The sequence below is a fragment of the Camponotus floridanus genome, unplaced genomic scaffold (assembly GCF_003227725.1).
Source record: "Camponotus floridanus strain SB8 unplaced genomic scaffold, Cflo_v7.5 scaffold169, whole genome shotgun sequence".
Taxonomy (NCBI): Eukaryota; Metazoa; Arthropoda; class Insecta; order Hymenoptera; family Formicidae; genus Camponotus; species Camponotus floridanus.
In genome coordinates this window covers 49,228-67,247 of record NW_020229291.1, presented here as the reverse complement: position 1 = coordinate 67,247, position 18,020 = coordinate 49,228, and the positions used below count along the sequence as shown (strand labels likewise).

The 18,020-nt window shown below is 34.5% G+C and overlaps 3 protein-coding genes across 4 annotated transcripts; 2 read left to right on the top strand and 1 right to left on the bottom strand.

The window, feature by feature from the left end:
* The first annotated feature begins 10,513 nt into the window (after positions 1-10,513).
* On the top strand, positions 10,514-12,882 carry LOC105255501. 2 transcript variants are annotated; one of them, XM_011264820.3, is made up of 2 exons: positions 10,514-11,913; positions 12,023-12,882. In XM_011264820.3, exons 1-2 carry the CDS (start codon positions 11,443-11,445, stop codon positions 12,044-12,046), a joined length of 495 nt encoding a protein of 164 aa, XP_011263122.2. In that variant the 5' UTR covers positions 10,514-11,442; the 3' UTR covers positions 12,047-12,882. The 2 variants fall into 2 exon arrangements, with proteins under 2 accessions (XP_011263122.2, XP_019884389.2); XM_020028830.2 differs by having other exon boundaries at positions 12,001-12,882.
* Positions 12,883-13,007: 125 nt separating this feature from the next.
* LOC112637463 lies at positions 13,008-15,099 on the bottom strand. The gene is made up of 5 exons (XM_025407238.1): positions 15,017-15,099; positions 14,696-14,896; positions 14,425-14,611; positions 14,144-14,328; positions 13,008-13,248 (listed from the first exon to the last, which is right to left on the bottom strand). Exons 1-5 carry the CDS (start codon positions 15,018-15,020, stop codon positions 13,031-13,033), a joined length of 795 nt encoding a protein of 264 aa, XP_025263023.1. The 5' UTR covers positions 15,021-15,099; the 3' UTR covers positions 13,008-13,030.
* Positions 15,100-15,148: 49 nt separating this feature from the next.
* On the top strand, positions 15,149-17,437 carry LOC105251616 (putative nuclease HARBI1). The gene is made up of 3 exons (XM_011258561.3): positions 15,149-15,657; positions 15,909-16,631; positions 16,723-17,437. The coding sequence occupies exons 2-3, from the start codon at positions 16,011-16,013 to the stop codon at positions 17,422-17,424; spliced, it is 1,323 nt and encodes a 440-aa protein (XP_011256863.2). The 5' UTR covers positions 15,149-15,657; positions 15,909-16,010; the 3' UTR covers positions 17,425-17,437.
* Positions 17,438-18,020: the final 583 nt, after the last annotated feature.

The following is an 18,020-nucleotide window of genomic DNA, read 5'->3' as shown; positions in this document are numbered from 1 at the left end:
AGCCCAGGGATCACACTCACTTCAAACTATTCAATTGATTTTTTTTTTTTCTTAATATTGCGAACTGGTGTAAAAATTAGCGGAGAAATGCAGTCAAAAAAATCCTGAGAATTAACTATGTGTCCGCGCTTTCGGCTCGTGAGTTTTAAAGTTTTTGCTCCTCCTTCCTGCTTGGAATCTTTTTTAGTCGAATCAAATAATTTCTATTACTCCCTTCTTAGGATCAAGGAGTTAGATTTTTAGGAAGAGAGGAGTGTCTTAAGGCTCTAATTAATTAAGCCCCTTTTGCTCGAGATTTAGCTCCATCCAGTAGAGAGTGAGAGCGAGGAGCTGATTATCTTATTGCTTAATGATTTGACGATTGAGAATGGCCTGTCGAACGAGCGCACGTGCAATATTAATTTCAGAGGTTTGTTTTATGTTTACCTTTGATCAATTTCTCGAGGACCACAGGCTCTTTAATCTCTAAGAAACAAGTTATAGCCATAGATACGGGTGGTTCAAATTTGTTGAACAGTGGCAAAGAGATTCTTGTGTAACGAAAAAACAAATCTTCATCACTTTTCAAATCTTGAAAAAGTGTTTCATAATCTCCGTATCTGTACCTTAATTGGTTTATTGGTCTCACGTGCCATCTTCTAATATACTTAATACATCTTCTCTTACGTATTAATTTATATAAAATCATCCAATATAATGCAACTATCAACAATTTCTTTCTCCTTTGCATTTTATTTTGCACTTTTAACATTAGACGTTTATCTGTAAAAGAATTTTTCAGTTTAATTTTAACATTTTATGATAAATTGTACATGCATGCGTGTATGTGTGTTTGATACAGGTGATCTCCTTGTACGATATATCATTTTAATGAAAATTTATATAAAATAAAAGAAATACAACTGTATGTTCTAATTTTAATTTTATAAAAATGATATAGCGCAATATATATCTTGTTCAATTTTTTAGAAAAAAAGTAGTTCTACTATTTGAATAACGAGATAATTATTTTAGAAATATAATAATAATTAAACATATAATTAGATGTAAACATGTAATATTGGATAAAAAATTTGATTTATAAGTGTCATAACGAATCTCTTTTAACAAAGAAGTTAGGTTATATTCGTTTATTGCAATACACTTCAACGTATAAAATTGTTATTACATATTAAAACATTTAAATATATTATATTATAAATGTTTATGAAAACTTACCTATTATTAGCAGTCGTATATTATACACTATTGCTTTTTTACGTATATTCCTCACATACGCATACGCGAGTTCTTGCAAAACGCACCGTTAAGACTCAATACACAAGACAGTATTGTGCATGAAGACAAAGTCTTAAGACATAAAGACATGTCTTAATACTATAAGGCAGCCATTCTGCTCAGGCCCTTAGACTTTCTTTACCGCTATCTCGACTGGCTATTCTGGTTGTTGACGCGAGTTAGGTTCCGTTTGCTTATTTCAAATTCGAGCCTATCTTTAATTACTTCTAAGATAGCGTTTCAAAGAAAGAAAAGAATCGTGAAATCCACCGGACGTAACAATATAATCATGTAATATATTTTCATTTTCTATGTTCGAAGAATATTTTCCAACAATTTAGCGGTATCTTTTGGTTAAATTCTGTATATATATATATATATAATTTATAAATAATTAAATAAATTGTAAAATAAAACATAAATTTTACTTTGAATTTTATTTTCTGATAAAGATTCCAAATTTGATATTGTCGGAATAGCATGTGGTTGAGGCCTATTTTTCAAATTGTTTCAAAAACATTGAAAATGTGAAATGTTCACTACAAATCCTGTAATTATTATATAATTTTTCCAAAGGTGTTTCTATATATCTATTACAAAATTTTAACCATAGTTGAGCTCTAAAACACATATGAAAATTAGTATTTTTAAATAAAAAGTAATAAGAACTATAAATCAAGTTAAATTTAATTCACAATAAACACAATAAGTTTAACAATAAGTTTGATGCTACATAATTAAAATTACAAAGATCTTTCTAACAAGAGTGTAATTTATTTACTGTCGTATATTATTATAATAACATTAATAAATTTTATCTTTGAGGATCTTTCGGAAATCTAAAAAAACTAATTCCTTTTATACCTGTAACGTTTTTACAGTTTTTGACCGCGCAAGCATATCCACCCATTTTTATTACTTTTTTATTATTTTATATAGCCTATTCATAATCTATTTATAACCTATTCACTATAATAACATGACATAAATCATAGACATAGTAAGTATAGCATCCATTGTATAAGCGTTAAGGGGGGAAACCACATTATGAGGCTGATTTTTAAGCTTTTTTTGTGAATTTGTTTGAGACGGAAAAAATAATTAGAATTTATTTAAACTTTGAGGTCATTTTATTCATGTTTTGAACTACATCTCAAATTTTTTTCAAGTTGTTTTTGACGGAAATGTCAAAGTTATAAGCTGCCGCTCATCGAAGGTCGTCGTCAGAGTTAATTGCTTGCGTGCAATGTGGAGGTCACAATTGTCACGTCACAGACAAATATTTAAATTTTTAAACTTAAATCTGTTTACATAAACAATTGTTGTTTGTTCATATATAAACAGGTATGTTTTCATAATAGAAAACATACACTTTTTTATATTTACACAATTATTTGCCCTTATAGTTGATTGCTCTGTTAAATATAAAACAGGAATAGATAGAGCATCGTACATCATGATTAGTATAAAATAATAGAGAAAGCAAAAACTATTAAAACTATCAAAGTTTTTCCAACCTTGAAGGTCGTTGACATTTCTTTAAGAATTTACTGTTGAGTGAAGTTTGCTGACTCCATAGTCTGTCTTTATAAAAAAAATCTTTTATAAAAAAAAGTTTATTTTTATCTTTGTTAATCTTATTTTTATCTTTAATGAATAAAATATTTTAGCATTATTACTTATTTTTATAGCATATATACTACTATTTGCTAATAAGCGCTTATTTCAATAAACTTTCTAAATTGCAAACTTTTTCTAAAACGTTGGCATGTTTCCGTAAGAAATTTATTTTCTTGACCACGCTATTTTGTTAGCGGACACTCGGTTTCATGCTAAGAATATCGACGCGGTTAGGCGGATTCTTTCGAACAATTGCTTTCCGAATCAAATCATCAACCGTCATGTGCAAAAAAGATTATATTTTTTGAAACATCGCGATAACACGAATACTGACAATGAATTTGACAATGCAGCTACACCTTCGTACATTTCCTTGCCGTTTGTTGACGGCTGGAGTGATGATGTGGATAGCGTTTTTAAAAAAATAGGCTTTAAAGTCGTTTATAATGTACCTAAAAAACTCAACTCATTAATTAAACGTGGTAAAGATAGGTTGCCCATTAATAATAGAACGGAAGTCGTTTACAAACTAGACTGCAAAAATTGTAACGTATCATATATCGGCCAAACAAAAAGACATGTAAGCACTCGTATAAAAGAACATCGCAACAACATAAAAGTGCACGAAAGTAATTTTTCCGTTATTAGCAAGCATAAAGTGGAATTTAACCATGACTTCGATTGGTCATCACCGACTATTTTACACAATGAGAAACACGTGAGAAAGAGAGAAATTGCCGAAATGTTTTATATAAAAAAGTTTGACAACACGATTAACTTACAAAAGGACACTGAAAATTTAAACAATATTTATGATAGAATAATAAAGGTTGTCTAGTCTTTCTCCGTGTGTTGATGGAGACAGTGACATGATAATCTTGACGAAGTGATTTCTTATTTCTCACGATAGAACCGTTAATTTAATTACTGTATGTATATAACTTGTTGCTCAAATCTTATTTGAACATCTATGTAATTTAAAGTATCATTAATTTTTCTTGTTTGTTTTATTACTGGAAATAATTTTTTTATAGTTCACTCGAAAAGGACCTAAACCTATGGTCGAAACGTCGTGATTGTGATTTTTTACCTCAATAAATATTGCCAGTGTTGATCGATTTTAACTACTTCTTAAATTTATTTTCATTATGTCATCTAGGAATTTCATCTGATTATACAAGGCAAAAACAATCTTCTTATTTTGTACACCAGGAGATCCACTTGGCACGTATGCCTTTTCTTTTTTTTTCGCCTTAACATAACTGTCACGAAGTTGCTTCCATCGTTTTTGAACGAATTCTACATCATTTGTACCTTCCATTAAATTTGCGATTTCATTCCATAATGCCTTTTTTTTTTCAAACTTGTCCTTTCTTTTATTGGTAAACGATAGTCGTATAATGCAGGTCTAGCGTACACAGCATTAATCAGCGCTTCATTGTAATCAGTAATATTGTTTGCTTGGATGTCTTTTGATTGATCCTTTTCAACTGTAAAATATACATAATGTAAAATATACATAAAATATACATAAAATATACATAAATATATATATATATATATATATATATATATATATATATATATACAGGGTGTCAATTAAGTCCCGGGACGGCTGAATATTTTCTCATGTAAGGTATTTTTGAAAAAGGTCAAGGTCATTTCTGAAGTAATTTTCAATGAGGAATTCAACGGTGACCTTCAATTTGACCTTGAGCTTGACCTTCAAGGTTATTTGAAGGTCAAAGTGTTTTTTTTAAATAGGAACCCCTATTTTTGATTGTATATTCTTATAGCTGACCTCGAGAGCTTTCCAAAACACTATAATAAAATATTTTTCCCTCAAGCATTTATCGAGTTATGATGCTTCAAATCATTTCTTAATTTTACATAAACCGTAAAATATCTTGTAAAATATTGACTTTTCGATTATTTTACCTTAATACTTTTATGTACAAAATAATGAGAGGAATCAATTGGCGTAAAGAAAACATATAGTTGTTTTTAAGAAAAAATATGTAATTTGCAATTAACAATTCCATATTTTTTCTTAAAAACAACTATATGTTTTCTTTACGCCAATTGATTCCTCTCATTATTTTGTACATAAAAGTATGAAGGTAAAATAATCGAAAAGTGAATATTTTACAAGATATTTTACGGTTTATGTAAAATTAAGAAATGATTTGAAGCATCATAACTCGATAAATGCTTGAGGGAAAAATATTTTATTATAGTGTTTTGGAAAGCTCTCGAGGTCAGCTATAAGAATATACAATCAAAAATAGGGGTTCCTATTTAAAAAAAACACTTTGACCTTCAAATAACCTTGAAGGTCAAGCTCAAGGTCAAATTGAAGGTCACCGTTGAATTCCTCGTTGAAAATTACTTCAGAAATGACCTTGACCTTTTTCAAAAATACCTTACATGAGAAAATATTCAGCCGTCCCGGGACTTAATTGACACCCTGTATATATATATATATATACAGGGTCTACCAAAAGTGTGGAAACCCCTAAATATCTCGGAAAATATACGTTTTAGAAAAGTGTTTCCAACAAAAGTTGTAGGGTTTAAGAAGATCTATATACTGATTCTATCAGTTTGACCTTGGATGGCGTCGTCAAGGTCAGGTCAAGGTCACATTGACTTTTTTAAATGACACCCCCTACATTTGATTGCATATTCTTATAGCTTAATTCAAGAGCTTTCCAAAACACTATAATAATGTTCATTTTTATTAAGTACTTTGCGAGTTATGAGGGTTGAATGATAGAGTAGCGCCGGTATTAACATTATCCAAGGTGTACTACATGGAGGTTACTCGCTCGGATTTGCATCTGTTGTGTGTGTGATCCAGCTAACTAAGGCAAGATCGGTCGTGGATCCAGTCAGCAAAAGCAAAGACCCAACCAAATTACAATCGAGCATTTAAAGACCTGGAAAGCAATCGACATAGTAAACAGTAAATAAATTTGTGGATGCTCATTTATCATAATAATTGTTCGAAATGTGTGCGTGTGCGTGCGTGCGGTGCGTGTATACAGAGATCAGGTTAGGTTGCACCAAACGATTGCAAATGTGTTTCAATGTGTTAAAGTAAATGCTGAAAGTGGCTGCCATTTACTTCCTGACAATATGCTAATCTTTGGTAGAATGTAGAAATGACTTTACGATTCGTTTCAAAAGGTATCAAAGCCATTTCATCCCTTATTCGCTGTATCAATTCGTGAATGGTTTTAGGTTTTGTTCTGTAAACCTTACTCTTCAGATATCCCCATAGATAATAATCAAGAGGAGTTAGATCTGGTGACCGAGGTGGCCAATCCTCTCCTCCCTCATTTCCGTTCCTTCTTCCTATCCACCGTAGCGGAAAAGTCTCATTTAAAATACGACGTGGTCCTGCACCAAAATGAGCAGGAGCTCCATCATGCTGAAACCATATTTCTTGGAAATTATTTGGAAAAGTATTCTGTATGGCTGGAATTATTTGATCAACAAGTAATCTCTCATACCTTGAGCGTAGCGTTCAAATATTCTTCAAAAAAAAACGGCCCTATTAAATAGCCATCTATTATTCCGCACCATACATTTATTTTTTGTGGATGTTGTGTGTGAGTTTCCCGCACCCAATTCGGATTCTCATCTGACCAGAAACGAAAATTTTGATTATTAACTTCTCCCGTTAAGGTAAAAGTTGCCTCGTCTGTGAAAACAATTTGATAAGGGAAGATGGGCCGGACATCTATTAGTGCCATCATTCTTTCACAGAAATGTATACGACGCTCCTCATCTCCGTTTTGCAATTCTTGAACGTATTGCAATTTATATGGATGGAACTTGTTCTTCTTTAAAATTCTCCAAACCGACATGGGAGCAATATCGTGAGTTTGAGCGACTCTCTGAACACTAGAATTGGGATCTTCAATAAATGTCTGCAGAACATCAAGTTGTTTTTCTTCGTTGGTTGCAGACAATGGTCTTCCTGACTTAGAGCGATTTCTTACGCTACCAGTTTGTCTAAAACGTTCTATTGTTTTTAACACAGTGGACTTATTAATTCGACGGTTCGGATACGTGTCATTAAATAATCGAACGACATCAGAGAACGATCTTTCGTTATTTCATATGTACTGTATTATACTGTATTATATTTCATATGTACTGTATTATGTAACTGTATTATGTATTCCAACTGTATTATATATTTATTTATTCACCATTCAATTCATCAGCAACTTCTTGCCAAAGTCGTTTCCGGATTTCCCTGGATCTCTGGTCTATCGGCTGGCTAATGTCCCACAGTGGTTTTCTATTTTGGACGGCCAAAATTAAATGCTCTTCTTCTTCTAGCGACAATTTCTTTGAGGCCTTTCTTTTGGAAGGAACTTTAGATGTTTTGCTGCCCACATTCTTTACAAGATTTTCTTCAGATTGACAGCTGGAATTCGCCAATTGACAATTTCCTGCCACGACTAAAATCAAATAAAAAAATATTTAATTTCATTGAAGAGGAGCAGAAGAGTTCATTATTGTGCCAACTGATCCATAACTTACGTATATCCTGGCTGAAAGTTGCACCAATTTCGGCCTCAACTATTTGCTCTTCGCCGTTAATGTAGGCACGGCGTAGGCACGTTTTTCCATCACATATAAAAAAAATATTAAGTTTAGAAATATACGGACAACAAAATAAAATGCACTTATAAAAAATAAAATATATACTTAAAAGCGGGTAAAAATAGCGTGTCGCAGCATCCACATAACACCCGTATCCCTTCAAACATTCGTGGTTGGACACTTCGGCGAGGTAGCAAATTGTTTCGCAAACCCCGCAAGTCTGCACCATTGCAATTTCCTAAAAGAAATCATTATTAATTGTTTAATATATCCAACTAATCCAAACATAGATCTATCCGTCTACAAAAGTTTTATCATTCATTGCGACGCCGTTGCCCGCCTCGAGAACGCCGATCTCGAGGAGGTAGCGTGCAAGGTCTTGGCCGGTATAAAAATTAGATTATAAAAATTCAGTAGGGTATCTGAGAAACGGTATCGTGCGGTAACTGAAAATGCGGTAACTTATAATACGGTAACTTATGTAATTGGGCGCCAGGCGCGGTACTTCCGCGCCACGATAACGATACGGTAACGGCAAGATCCGGTAATCCCGGGCTCAGTATTTGGCAGAGGGGCAGGGTTCTCTGTGGATTAGATGTCGAGAGAGAGAGCGCTAGACAGTATTGAGGAGAGAGAAATAATCGACAGTCGGTTATTTTACTTATAATTATCTAAATATATTAAACAATAATGGTACAGATAGTAAACGGTATAACAAAGATAAGATCCATATAATATATAACTTTCGGTATCAAAAAAAAACAAACTAAGAACGAACAGATAAATCTCGGAATATAAACAATCGAAGATCCGAGTTTGAAAGACAAAGGACTTGACTTGTAACGGCTGACGCGAAGGTCAGTGATAACGAAAACGGTCTATTCAAAATGTGTGACTATAATACAACGATGAAAGCGGTAATAAAGTGATGGATAATATCTCTCAACTCGCGATACGGAAGCTCAAATAATAAGTTACAGCGGGATAATCTTGCATACGCGAGATACGATACTCAGTCAAATTTCCAAACACGGCCGGAGTCGTGAGACCCGCCGCAAGATTTCGATATAAATTGAACGGTATTTCTTACAATAATTCACTAATAATGAGCGGTAATCGACTACAGGATAAAACTCGCGGTCGGCGTACAACCAACACGTACGACTTCGGAACACCGGTCGAGGCACGAGCCTCGCGCGAATCTCGATATTAATCGAACAGAACTAAATACACTAGTTGACGGTAATTTGCGATACAATTATTCAACAGTAACGGATAATGAATAGAATATCATAATCGAGTATCCTGTTAGTATCGTTTCAACGGCACACGTCTCTTCAAAAATTTCGATATATCTCGAATCGAGTTTACGGTACGGTAATCGGCGATAATATTTCACGGTATATTTTTGGCAGAAAAACCAAGGCTTCGGAAAACGGTAGCGGTAACAATGTTTATGCGGAACTGTTTGCTTGATTTAACGGTCTTCTCGCGACCTTGTGTACTCGGCAACAAAGACTCTCAGTCGAACAATAGAATTTTTGAATAAGCGGTAACAGGAAGATGATTCAGCGGAGATTTCGCGTTAACAAATATTCTTGCAGAGCGAATTGTTCATTTACGGTAACACACGCTCGCGAAGAAATTTTTCGCGCAAATCCCGCCTTTCGATATGCGATACGAAACGACCAAAATTGCCACGTCACGCTAGGACTTAGATTTCGGCACGTAACATAACAGTACCTACACGCTTAATATGACACGAAACAACATTTAACGGTAATTAACGATATCAAATTCTACGGTACGGCACGAGACTGTCGGCGCGAGCCCCCTGAGAGGAACAAATCCGCGACACCCGGGGACAGCTGGCGTCCGGTAATTACGGTACAAGTACAATTACTTTACACGGTAGCTTTACGAAATATTCGTCGCCCTGCGACGGTATCTCTAGACGACGCCAACTGATCCCGGATGAACAATAATTAGGCTACCTGTGCGACGGCTTACACTGATCGTCGGCTATGGCTTCCTTCGGGGTCGCTTCCTCGAGGTTCGTCACACGTGTATTCGTGGCACGAGCTCACCGAACAGTGACGAATTTCAAGTGCTTCCGTGAGGTCCTCGGATCCCGCGCCGATCTTCCGCGCATTTCGTCAATTTCGGATGAACGGGGGTTGATTCTCCGCCCCCTTCCAAAGTTGCTGCTGTTGTACGGCGTTGCCCTTACGCAGGGGTTCAGAATCCACGGGCGACGGTAACTTGTGATGATGCCGATTCTCGGGGACGTGAACGGCTGGCCAGGCCGTATCCGCGTCTGCTTCCGAGATTTCTGTTTTCCAGTCAGCTGCCTGGAAAGTTGCCCTCATCACCGTCGTCTGGATTTGCTACCGTTTCTTTATCAATCTGAAAAAATGCAGATTTAATTTCCCATTATATTATAAAGAGCGGCGGCGCGGGACCTTATTACTTGACCTTTTGTTTTCTTGCGGTATCTTCGGTATCTTCTGCGGTATATCCGGTATCTTCCTATACGGCTCCCTCTCCTTCCGGTATCTTACTGTATCTTCATGTACAAAGGAGATAACGCACGCTCGCACAGCAGCCGCACTTTATTCGCGGATCTTACATTAAAGCTAAAATAAGTCTAAACAATCAGAGTATAGTTATTTCAAGTTCCCTCTCAGGCGCGAGGAACGACCCCGTGCACGCTGTTTCCCCTCGACAGGGCAATGGTGACGGAGCTCAAAAGCGTCACGTCACATCATATATTTGCAGATATCGAACTAACCTAAAAATATAGTTTTCATGACTTATTAATATCCAAAAAAGCAGCTTATTTCTGCACAACAAGAATGATCAAAATATTCCACACACACACACACACACACATATACTATATAATATTAATATATTATTATATTACTTACTTCATTCTCGTAATTAATCATTATTAATCTGTATTACATATACACTATATACACTATATACATTATATTACACATCAAATTCTACAAATTACACATCAAATATTACATTACACATCTTCTTCTAAAACAAAAATGCGAAGGACGCGCAGAACACGTCCGCTCTCGTCCAAAGACGGTAACGGACTTTTTACAAATTACACAATGGATCTGTTCTTTTCAGCTGAACTGCTGCACTAGTGCAATTAGTTAGAGTGAAAGAAAGTATGTTTGTCTCTTTCTAACTTATTGCACTAGTGCAGCAGTACAGCTGAAAAGAACAGACCCTTACACTTGAATTTTGCGACACGCTGAAAAAGTTAAAACTGTTTGAACTTTATTTTATTGACGCTGAATCTAGAGAAAGTCTAGTAATTTTAATTTGCCGCTGGTTTCTAGCGTCAATGAGGCCGCACCTTTACATGGAGCATATTTTGAATGGAAAAGCGGAACGGAGAATTATAAAATATTAATTTTTAACTGTATTTGTTGATTAAAATGCTCATATTCATTAGACAAGCTGATAAGGTAAGCATATTAATAAAAATTGCAATGAATTAAGTATACATAATTTTTAAAAATGAATATAAATACCTATTTGTCACTATATCGTTCCGCTTTTCCGCGTAATTGTCCTCCATGTAATATAAGGACAAACAAATTCGCAGAACGAGCGCGAAAATCTGTTGTCAACGCGAATATTCATTCCTTCGCGGAGTGTATTCTGAAGTGTCATTAAATTTCGGAACCGGAATAACAAAGAAAATTGTTAATTCTTCTATTATATTTTAAAATAAGTGGCTGTATATAATGGATCCAAATATCATACTAATAATTATTATGAAGTATCTTATGCAAGCAAGAGATGAACCATTGAGATATGCTGAGATAACTATAAAAAAAGTTATTTCATTGTTTTATTTGTATTTGCGTTACAAAAAATTGGGAGAACGCAAAAATGATCGTAAAATGGGTACGGCCTATTTTTACCGAGAGAAGAAGACTTCTGCAAGGTGCCAGCGACAATTTACTTGTGGAGATGCGATTGACAGATCCGGAAAAATACTTCAACTACCTTAGAATGTCACCAACAACCTTCAATGAATTACTTAATATTGTTGGACCACTAATTGAAAAACAAAATGTAGTTCGAAAATTAATACCGGCCAGAACGAGATTAGAAGTGACTGTACGATGGTTGGCATCTGGCGACAGCATGACATCGTTATCATATGCTTATCGTATTGCCCAATGTACGCTATCACAAATTATTCCGGAAACTTGTCAAGCAATTTGGCTTTCCTTAAAGGAAAAAGTTATGATTGATCCAACTGAAGAAAATTGGAGTATGATTGCAGGCGATTTTGAAACAACATGCCAATTTACCAATTGTATAGGCGCTATCGATGGGAAGCATGTCGTTATTCAGGTATGTATATTAGGAATTTATTATATATTATTTATTAAATTTATTATATATATATTTGGAATGAAAATGTGTTTATTACAATGATAGTTTCCAATTTCACGCCTCGTAGTGGTTCATGCTATTACAACTATAAAGGAAATCATAGCATAAACCTGCTCGCAATAAGTGATGTCAAGAACCGCTTCACTATTGTTGATATTGGAGCTGAAGGAAGGCACAGCGACGGAGGTGTTTTTGATAGTAGCGGATTACCGCATTTACTTGAGACGAATGCTCTCCATATTCCTCCACCTAGGCGTCTAAATAATATGGATTTTGATTTTCCGTACGTTTTATTGGGAGATGAGGCCTTTCCTCTAAGCACATATATGATGCGACCATATCCTCGGAGTCGACGGCTGAATATCAGCAGAAAAATTTTTAACTATCGCCTGAGTCGAGCAAGAAGAACAGTTGAATGTGCTTTCGGGATTTTGGTTGCAAGATGGAGAATATATCGTCAACCTATTGTTGCACGCACATCTACTGCCGTAAAAGCTGTACAAGCAACGGTTATTTTGCATAATTTTATTATTAATAAAGAACTGGACTTACCATTTCCAGAAAGAAGATACTGTAATATACAAGAAGAAGAGCGCATTCTCTTGGCTACAAGTAATGGACTTACAGCTGTAAGTTACAGAAATGCTTCGCAAAAATCTGCAGCAGTGAAAATTCGAGATAACTTTGCACATTATTTCGAGCATGTCAATCCTCTATCGTGGCAGTGGGACAAAGTTTTAACTAACAACTTTTGAAACATCATGTAATTTTAACGCACTTGTCAATAATTTTGTAAAAGTATTTTTTAAAAGTATATAATTCGAAAGTTTTTTACGACACAACATTCGTACGTAGTCTTTTTATATATTTTCAAAGTTTAATAATACAGAGTACTTCGTACAACAATTAATGAACTGAATGCAAAAATATATTTTATTCTTTATAATAACACAAATATATTTTATTCTTTATAATAAACAAAATGAAAAATTTATATTTAAAATAAAATTGATAATATTAAACTTAATACTTATAATATTTAAAATAAAATTTATAATAAAAAAGAACATTTCTATTACATCTTATCATTCCCTTTCTCCAGAAATTCGGCATCCTCCTCTTCTATAGCAATATTCATAAGTCTTCTTTGCAGGTTTCTACGTCGTACGTATGATAGTCGGCGTAGAATGTCACCAAGTTGGTCCATAAAACTATCGACTATATGTAGAAAGGCATTATGTACGTACCTGTCATGTTCATGATACTTGCTATTTCTACCCAAGCATTCTGTTTCTTAATGGCATCTTTAAAATCCGTCAGTTCCTTATTGTATAAATAAGGATGGTCACGCACTAAAGAAATCAGCAAAGCATCTCCACTCACTTCTTCATTTTTATTTTCATCATAATCAAAATTTTCATCATCCTCATCTTGATATAATGTAGCATAATAATATGAATCATGATCCATTTTCCTATCAATATTTATATAATTAATAATAGAAAAAAAAATAATTTTATGATAATCAAAGAATTTTATTTAATAATAATAAAGAATATTTAAACACACCTTCTCAGATATATTTCGAAGGAGATTTTTAATGAAGTTATATGACGTCGATAGTGGATTTTTCCAGTTTGATCACCGGTTGGTGAAATAATGTCTTTAACCTCGTATTGAGGTTATATGATGTCTATGACGTCGATATATTTCGAAAAGGTTAGAAAGATTGGAAACAATCTTGGGTCTGTTCTTTTTAGCTGCACTGCTGCACTAGTGCAATTAGTTTAGAGTGAAAGAAAGTATGTTTGTCTCTTTCTTAACTTATTGCACTAGTGCAGCAGTGCAGCTAAAAAGAACAGACCCCTTGTAAAATTCATCGACTCTTGCACAACCACAACCCATAACCATAAAAAATTCGTTCTTACGAATTTTTCGACGCCTTATGCATTATGCTGTATGCACAATGCAAGCTCCTCGGGACAAGGAGTGGGGATAAAAATAAAAGATCCTGATTGGCTCATTTCTTTATGCTTATGCGTTATGCGCTTATGCGAAAGTGTGTGCTCCCCGCTTTATACTTAAAAACTTAGCCTCGATTTCTGCTTGCCTTTGCGCATCTGTAATATATGCGTATATATGGTAAGTACCTAAAAAACACAAAACCAAAAAAACAATTGCCACTTACTTTTCCTTTTCACCCCTGGCGATAAACATGACGATTTTCGTGATGATTCTGATGGTGAACCTGCAGAATTCTGTGTAGAATCATCAAAATCGATCAAGTTGTCTGCAGTCATGTCCACTTGCATATTATCCATGTCAACATGGGATGAATTCGCTTCAGAAATGTGCTGGATGGAGCTGACAGTCCTGAAATCAAAATGATTTTACAAATTATTAAATCCAATTGCACACAATTTGAATATTTATAAAATCTCAGTTATAAAAAACAATGCAAATACTTACGGTGCTGTCTTTATTGTATCGTCGAGAAATCTCATTTCTTCGTGATGAGCAAAAGAACTTCGTAATGGATGGCCAGATTCCACCCCTGATCCACTTCGCACGTATCCTCGCATTTTCTTTCTAGCCTTCATATACGAATCTCGAAGGTGTTTCCATCTCTGCTTTATTGCTTCCATAGACAGGGATCCTATGATTGTATAAAGAATCGTTTATTATTTACTTTTATACACAGATAATATAATTCATACAAGTAATTAAAAAATGATCTTACCATCAAATGCGTTTACAATCTCTTGCCATAAACTATCTTTTTTTAATCTTGTTCTTTCGCTGGTCGGAAGGGAATGGTCCCACAAACCCCTTCGGATACGAACAAATTCAATCAGCAACTCATCTTGTGTGAGTATAGACTGTGTAGATTGTACAGCTCCTTCTTTCGAATGCTGTACATCTTCAGTTTCATGTCTCTTTCCTTTAAAATAAATAAGTAAACAATGACTTACCGAAAATGTTTACCGTAACAGACAAAATTTATAACGGATAATAAAACCTTTCTCAAGAACTACACAAATAAATAAATATAATAACTTACTCATAGTGACCACGGCATTTTCGTCAACATTAATGACGTGGGCATTTTCGTCGTATGTACTGAAGCAATGGTGGTCTAAAATTGTTCCACATGACCTTCGTAAAATAAACCCGCAATAGCCACATTTCGTTGCCTGCGAACAAATATACAATTATTTAATTATCTTTATTTTACATAAAGTGAGGTTATGACAATGTTATAATCACTTTAATTCTGTTCAATTTGATTACGGCTGTTGGGTATGCCGAAATTAAGCACTGGAAATCTATATGTCAGGGTGCCGTCACATGAGGCGTAACCTGCGTAAAGCGTAATCTGCGTATTCTAGTGTTATCTAGTAATTTAATAAAAGTTACGCCATTCTGAAAGTCGGCATTCACATAGAGCGTATTGCGCGGAACGCGTAACTAATACAACCAATCGAAGATTAGAGTTTCCGATGTATGCTCTAACAGAAATGCTAAATATGATTTGTGATTGGTTTTGGTAACCTACGCGTTACAAAAAGTGCGCTTCATGGGGAACCGATACTTTTGGTTCCGTAAAATGTGCATGTTTAATAAAAACCGGCAAGATAAACGTAGAAGACGAATGCGTAGTAGTCGATGCAGGACAGCTTTGCATTTAGCAGCATTTTTAAGGTAATAATATATTTCTAATAATCAAAATATTAAATTTAATCTCCTTAAGGCTCCATAAGAAGAAAGATTAATGCAGATGTCCTTTTTGTCCTTTCTTTAATGTTTAAAAAGATAAACTATGTTGAAAGAGATGTTTGTTCCAACTTGTAATTTAATTACTTCTGCATTGATCTGTAATATTAGTTTTATGTATATACCGATGTTTTTTTTACAAATGTTATCTATAATATAACTTGCTTTTTTATAAGCAGTCTTCGGCAAGTTTTAAGAAGCCAAGGTCAAGTTCTGCTAGAAGTATACGAACATCAAGGAGGACAGCGAGAAAAGTACGTATAGCAAGTACGTAAGTAATAATGGATCCTGACATAGTATTATTAATTATATGGAAACGATGGCGAAAATGGAAGAAGATGAAGCAAACACTTCAACATCGGAAAGTTGGGAAACGCCATATATTAAAACTGTTTGCAATATGGAAATTGATGATTGAAGAGGGAAAAGCTCATGATAAAATGTGGGTGCGCCCGATATTTAGAGAAAGACAAAGATTTTTACAAGGTGCCAGTGACAATCTGGTCAGAGAAATGGAATTTGAAGATCACGAAATGTTTTATAATTATTGTCGAATCTCCACAGAGATGTTCCATCAGTTGTTGAGTATTGTTGGGCCATTCATTGAAAAGCAGTATGTCATTCGAGATCCAATATCAAGCCGTACACGGCTTTTGGTATGTTTACGGTATTTAGCGTCTGGGGACAGTATGGCTTCAATAGCCTATTCTTTTCGGATTGGAGTAAACACTGTCTCAAAAATTATTTCTGAGACATGTGAGGAATTGTGGAATACTCTCCACAAATCAGTTTTCCCTGAAATAAAGGAAGAGAATTGGCTGAGAATTGCGAATGATTTTGCAATAAAGTGGAATTTTCCGCATTGCATAGGTGTGATAGATGGGAAGCACGTAATAATACAGGTAAATCGATTTTAAATATACTTATATTTATATTTACTTTATTGTATTTATATTTACTTTAAGAGATGAAAATGGTCATTTTCTATTTCAGTCACCTCCTCATAGTGGCTCAACTTTCTATAATTATAAGGAGAATCATAGCATTAATTTATTAGCGGTTTGTGATGCCAATTACTGTTTTACATTAGTTGACATTGGTGGAGAAGGCAGACAGAGCGACGGTGGCATCTTCACGCATTCAAACTTTGGTCAGCGATTCCAAAAAAATCAAATAAATTTGCCACAACCGAGACCAATTGAAGCTTCCGGCCCAGCATTACCGTTCGTATTAGTAGCGGATGAGGCATTCGCTTTGACTCATTACATGATGCGACCGTATCCACGAAGTGGACGTCTAAATCGTCAAAGAAAAATCTTTAATTACCGTCTTAGTCGAGCACGAAGAATGATCGAAAGTGTGTTTGGCATTTTGGCAGCGAAATGGCGAATTTATCGTCGACCGATAATCGCATCTGTCTCCACCGCAGTTAAAATTGTTCAAGCGACTGTATGCTTGCATAATTTCGTGATTCACAATGAAAACAAATTGCCACTCTCCGAAAGACGTTATTGTCGTATTCTCAGTGAAGGGGGAGTTATGACAAGCGGTGCATTGCAAGAAATGAACAATGCTAACAGAACTAACGCTTATACCCGACTTGCCTCTAGAATTCGAGATGACTTTGCTACATATTTCGAAAACAACGGGGCAGTACCCTGGCAGTGGGAAAAAGTTCTGCTCAACGATTTTTAAAAAGATAGTTGTATTTATATTAACAATGAAGATAAATAGATATTTTTTATGTTTTATTTTCATAAGATATTGATACATTTGTATTAAGTTGCAACTCCACTACCATTTATATATACAGTTAATAACTGAATAATAGTAACGTTTCTTCTACGTACGGAATTTTAAACCTAAATTAATCGAGCTATCATTCTCAAAAGTTCTTAGATTATTACATAGATCACAATATCGTTTTACATTGTTTGCAATTTTCATTCATCTTCTTGCGCATGCACACGTATGTACACATTATATTACATTTAAGTATCCAACTTTTTTATCAATATAAGCGTAATGTGTGTAAATAAACTTATTCATATTTAACTTCAAAATAAAAAATCTAACAAGAACTTTCTTAATAATACAATAAATATAGACTTAGAACTACGGATGGATCATTCCAGAAAAGAATATCGAGAGATACGAAACGTGTCAAGAGTCTGTATTCAGCTTAGCAAAATAAAAATAAAAATAAAAACCTTTTAATTAATAACGCGTTGATGGATAAAGATCTTCTATTTCAGCGAGCAACGTCAAAAATCGTATTTCCAGGTGAGCTC

What these genes read in the sequence shown, in the direction of transcription:
- LOC105255501 (XM_020028830.2), top strand. Translation starts at nt 11,443, where the DNA reads ATGATCGTAAAATGGGTACGGCCTATTTTTACCGAGAGAAGAAGACTT. An exon ending in GGAAGCATGTCGTTATTCAG is followed by an intron (nt 11,914 to 12,000) that starts GTATGTATATTA and finishes TTACAATGATAG; the next exon opens with TTTCCAATTTCACGCCTCGT.
- LOC112637463 (XM_025407238.1), bottom strand. An exon ending in GATACAATAAAGACAGCACC is followed by an intron (nt 14,329 to 14,424) that starts GTAAGTATTTGC and finishes TTTTGATTTCAG; the next exon opens with GACTGTCAGCTCCATCCAGC. An exon ending in GCCAGGGGTGAAAAGGAAAA is followed by an intron (nt 13,249 to 14,143) that starts GTAAGTGGCAAT and finishes GATGCCATTAAG; the next exon opens with AAACAGAATGCTTGGGTAGA.
- LOC105251616 (XM_011258561.3), top strand. Translation starts at nt 16,011, where the DNA reads ATGGATCCTGACATAGTATTATTAATTATATGGAAACGATGGCGAAAA. An exon ending in GGAAGCACGTAATAATACAG is followed by an intron (nt 16,632 to 16,722) that starts GTAAATCGATTT and finishes TTTCTATTTCAG; the next exon opens with TCACCTCCTCATAGTGGCTC.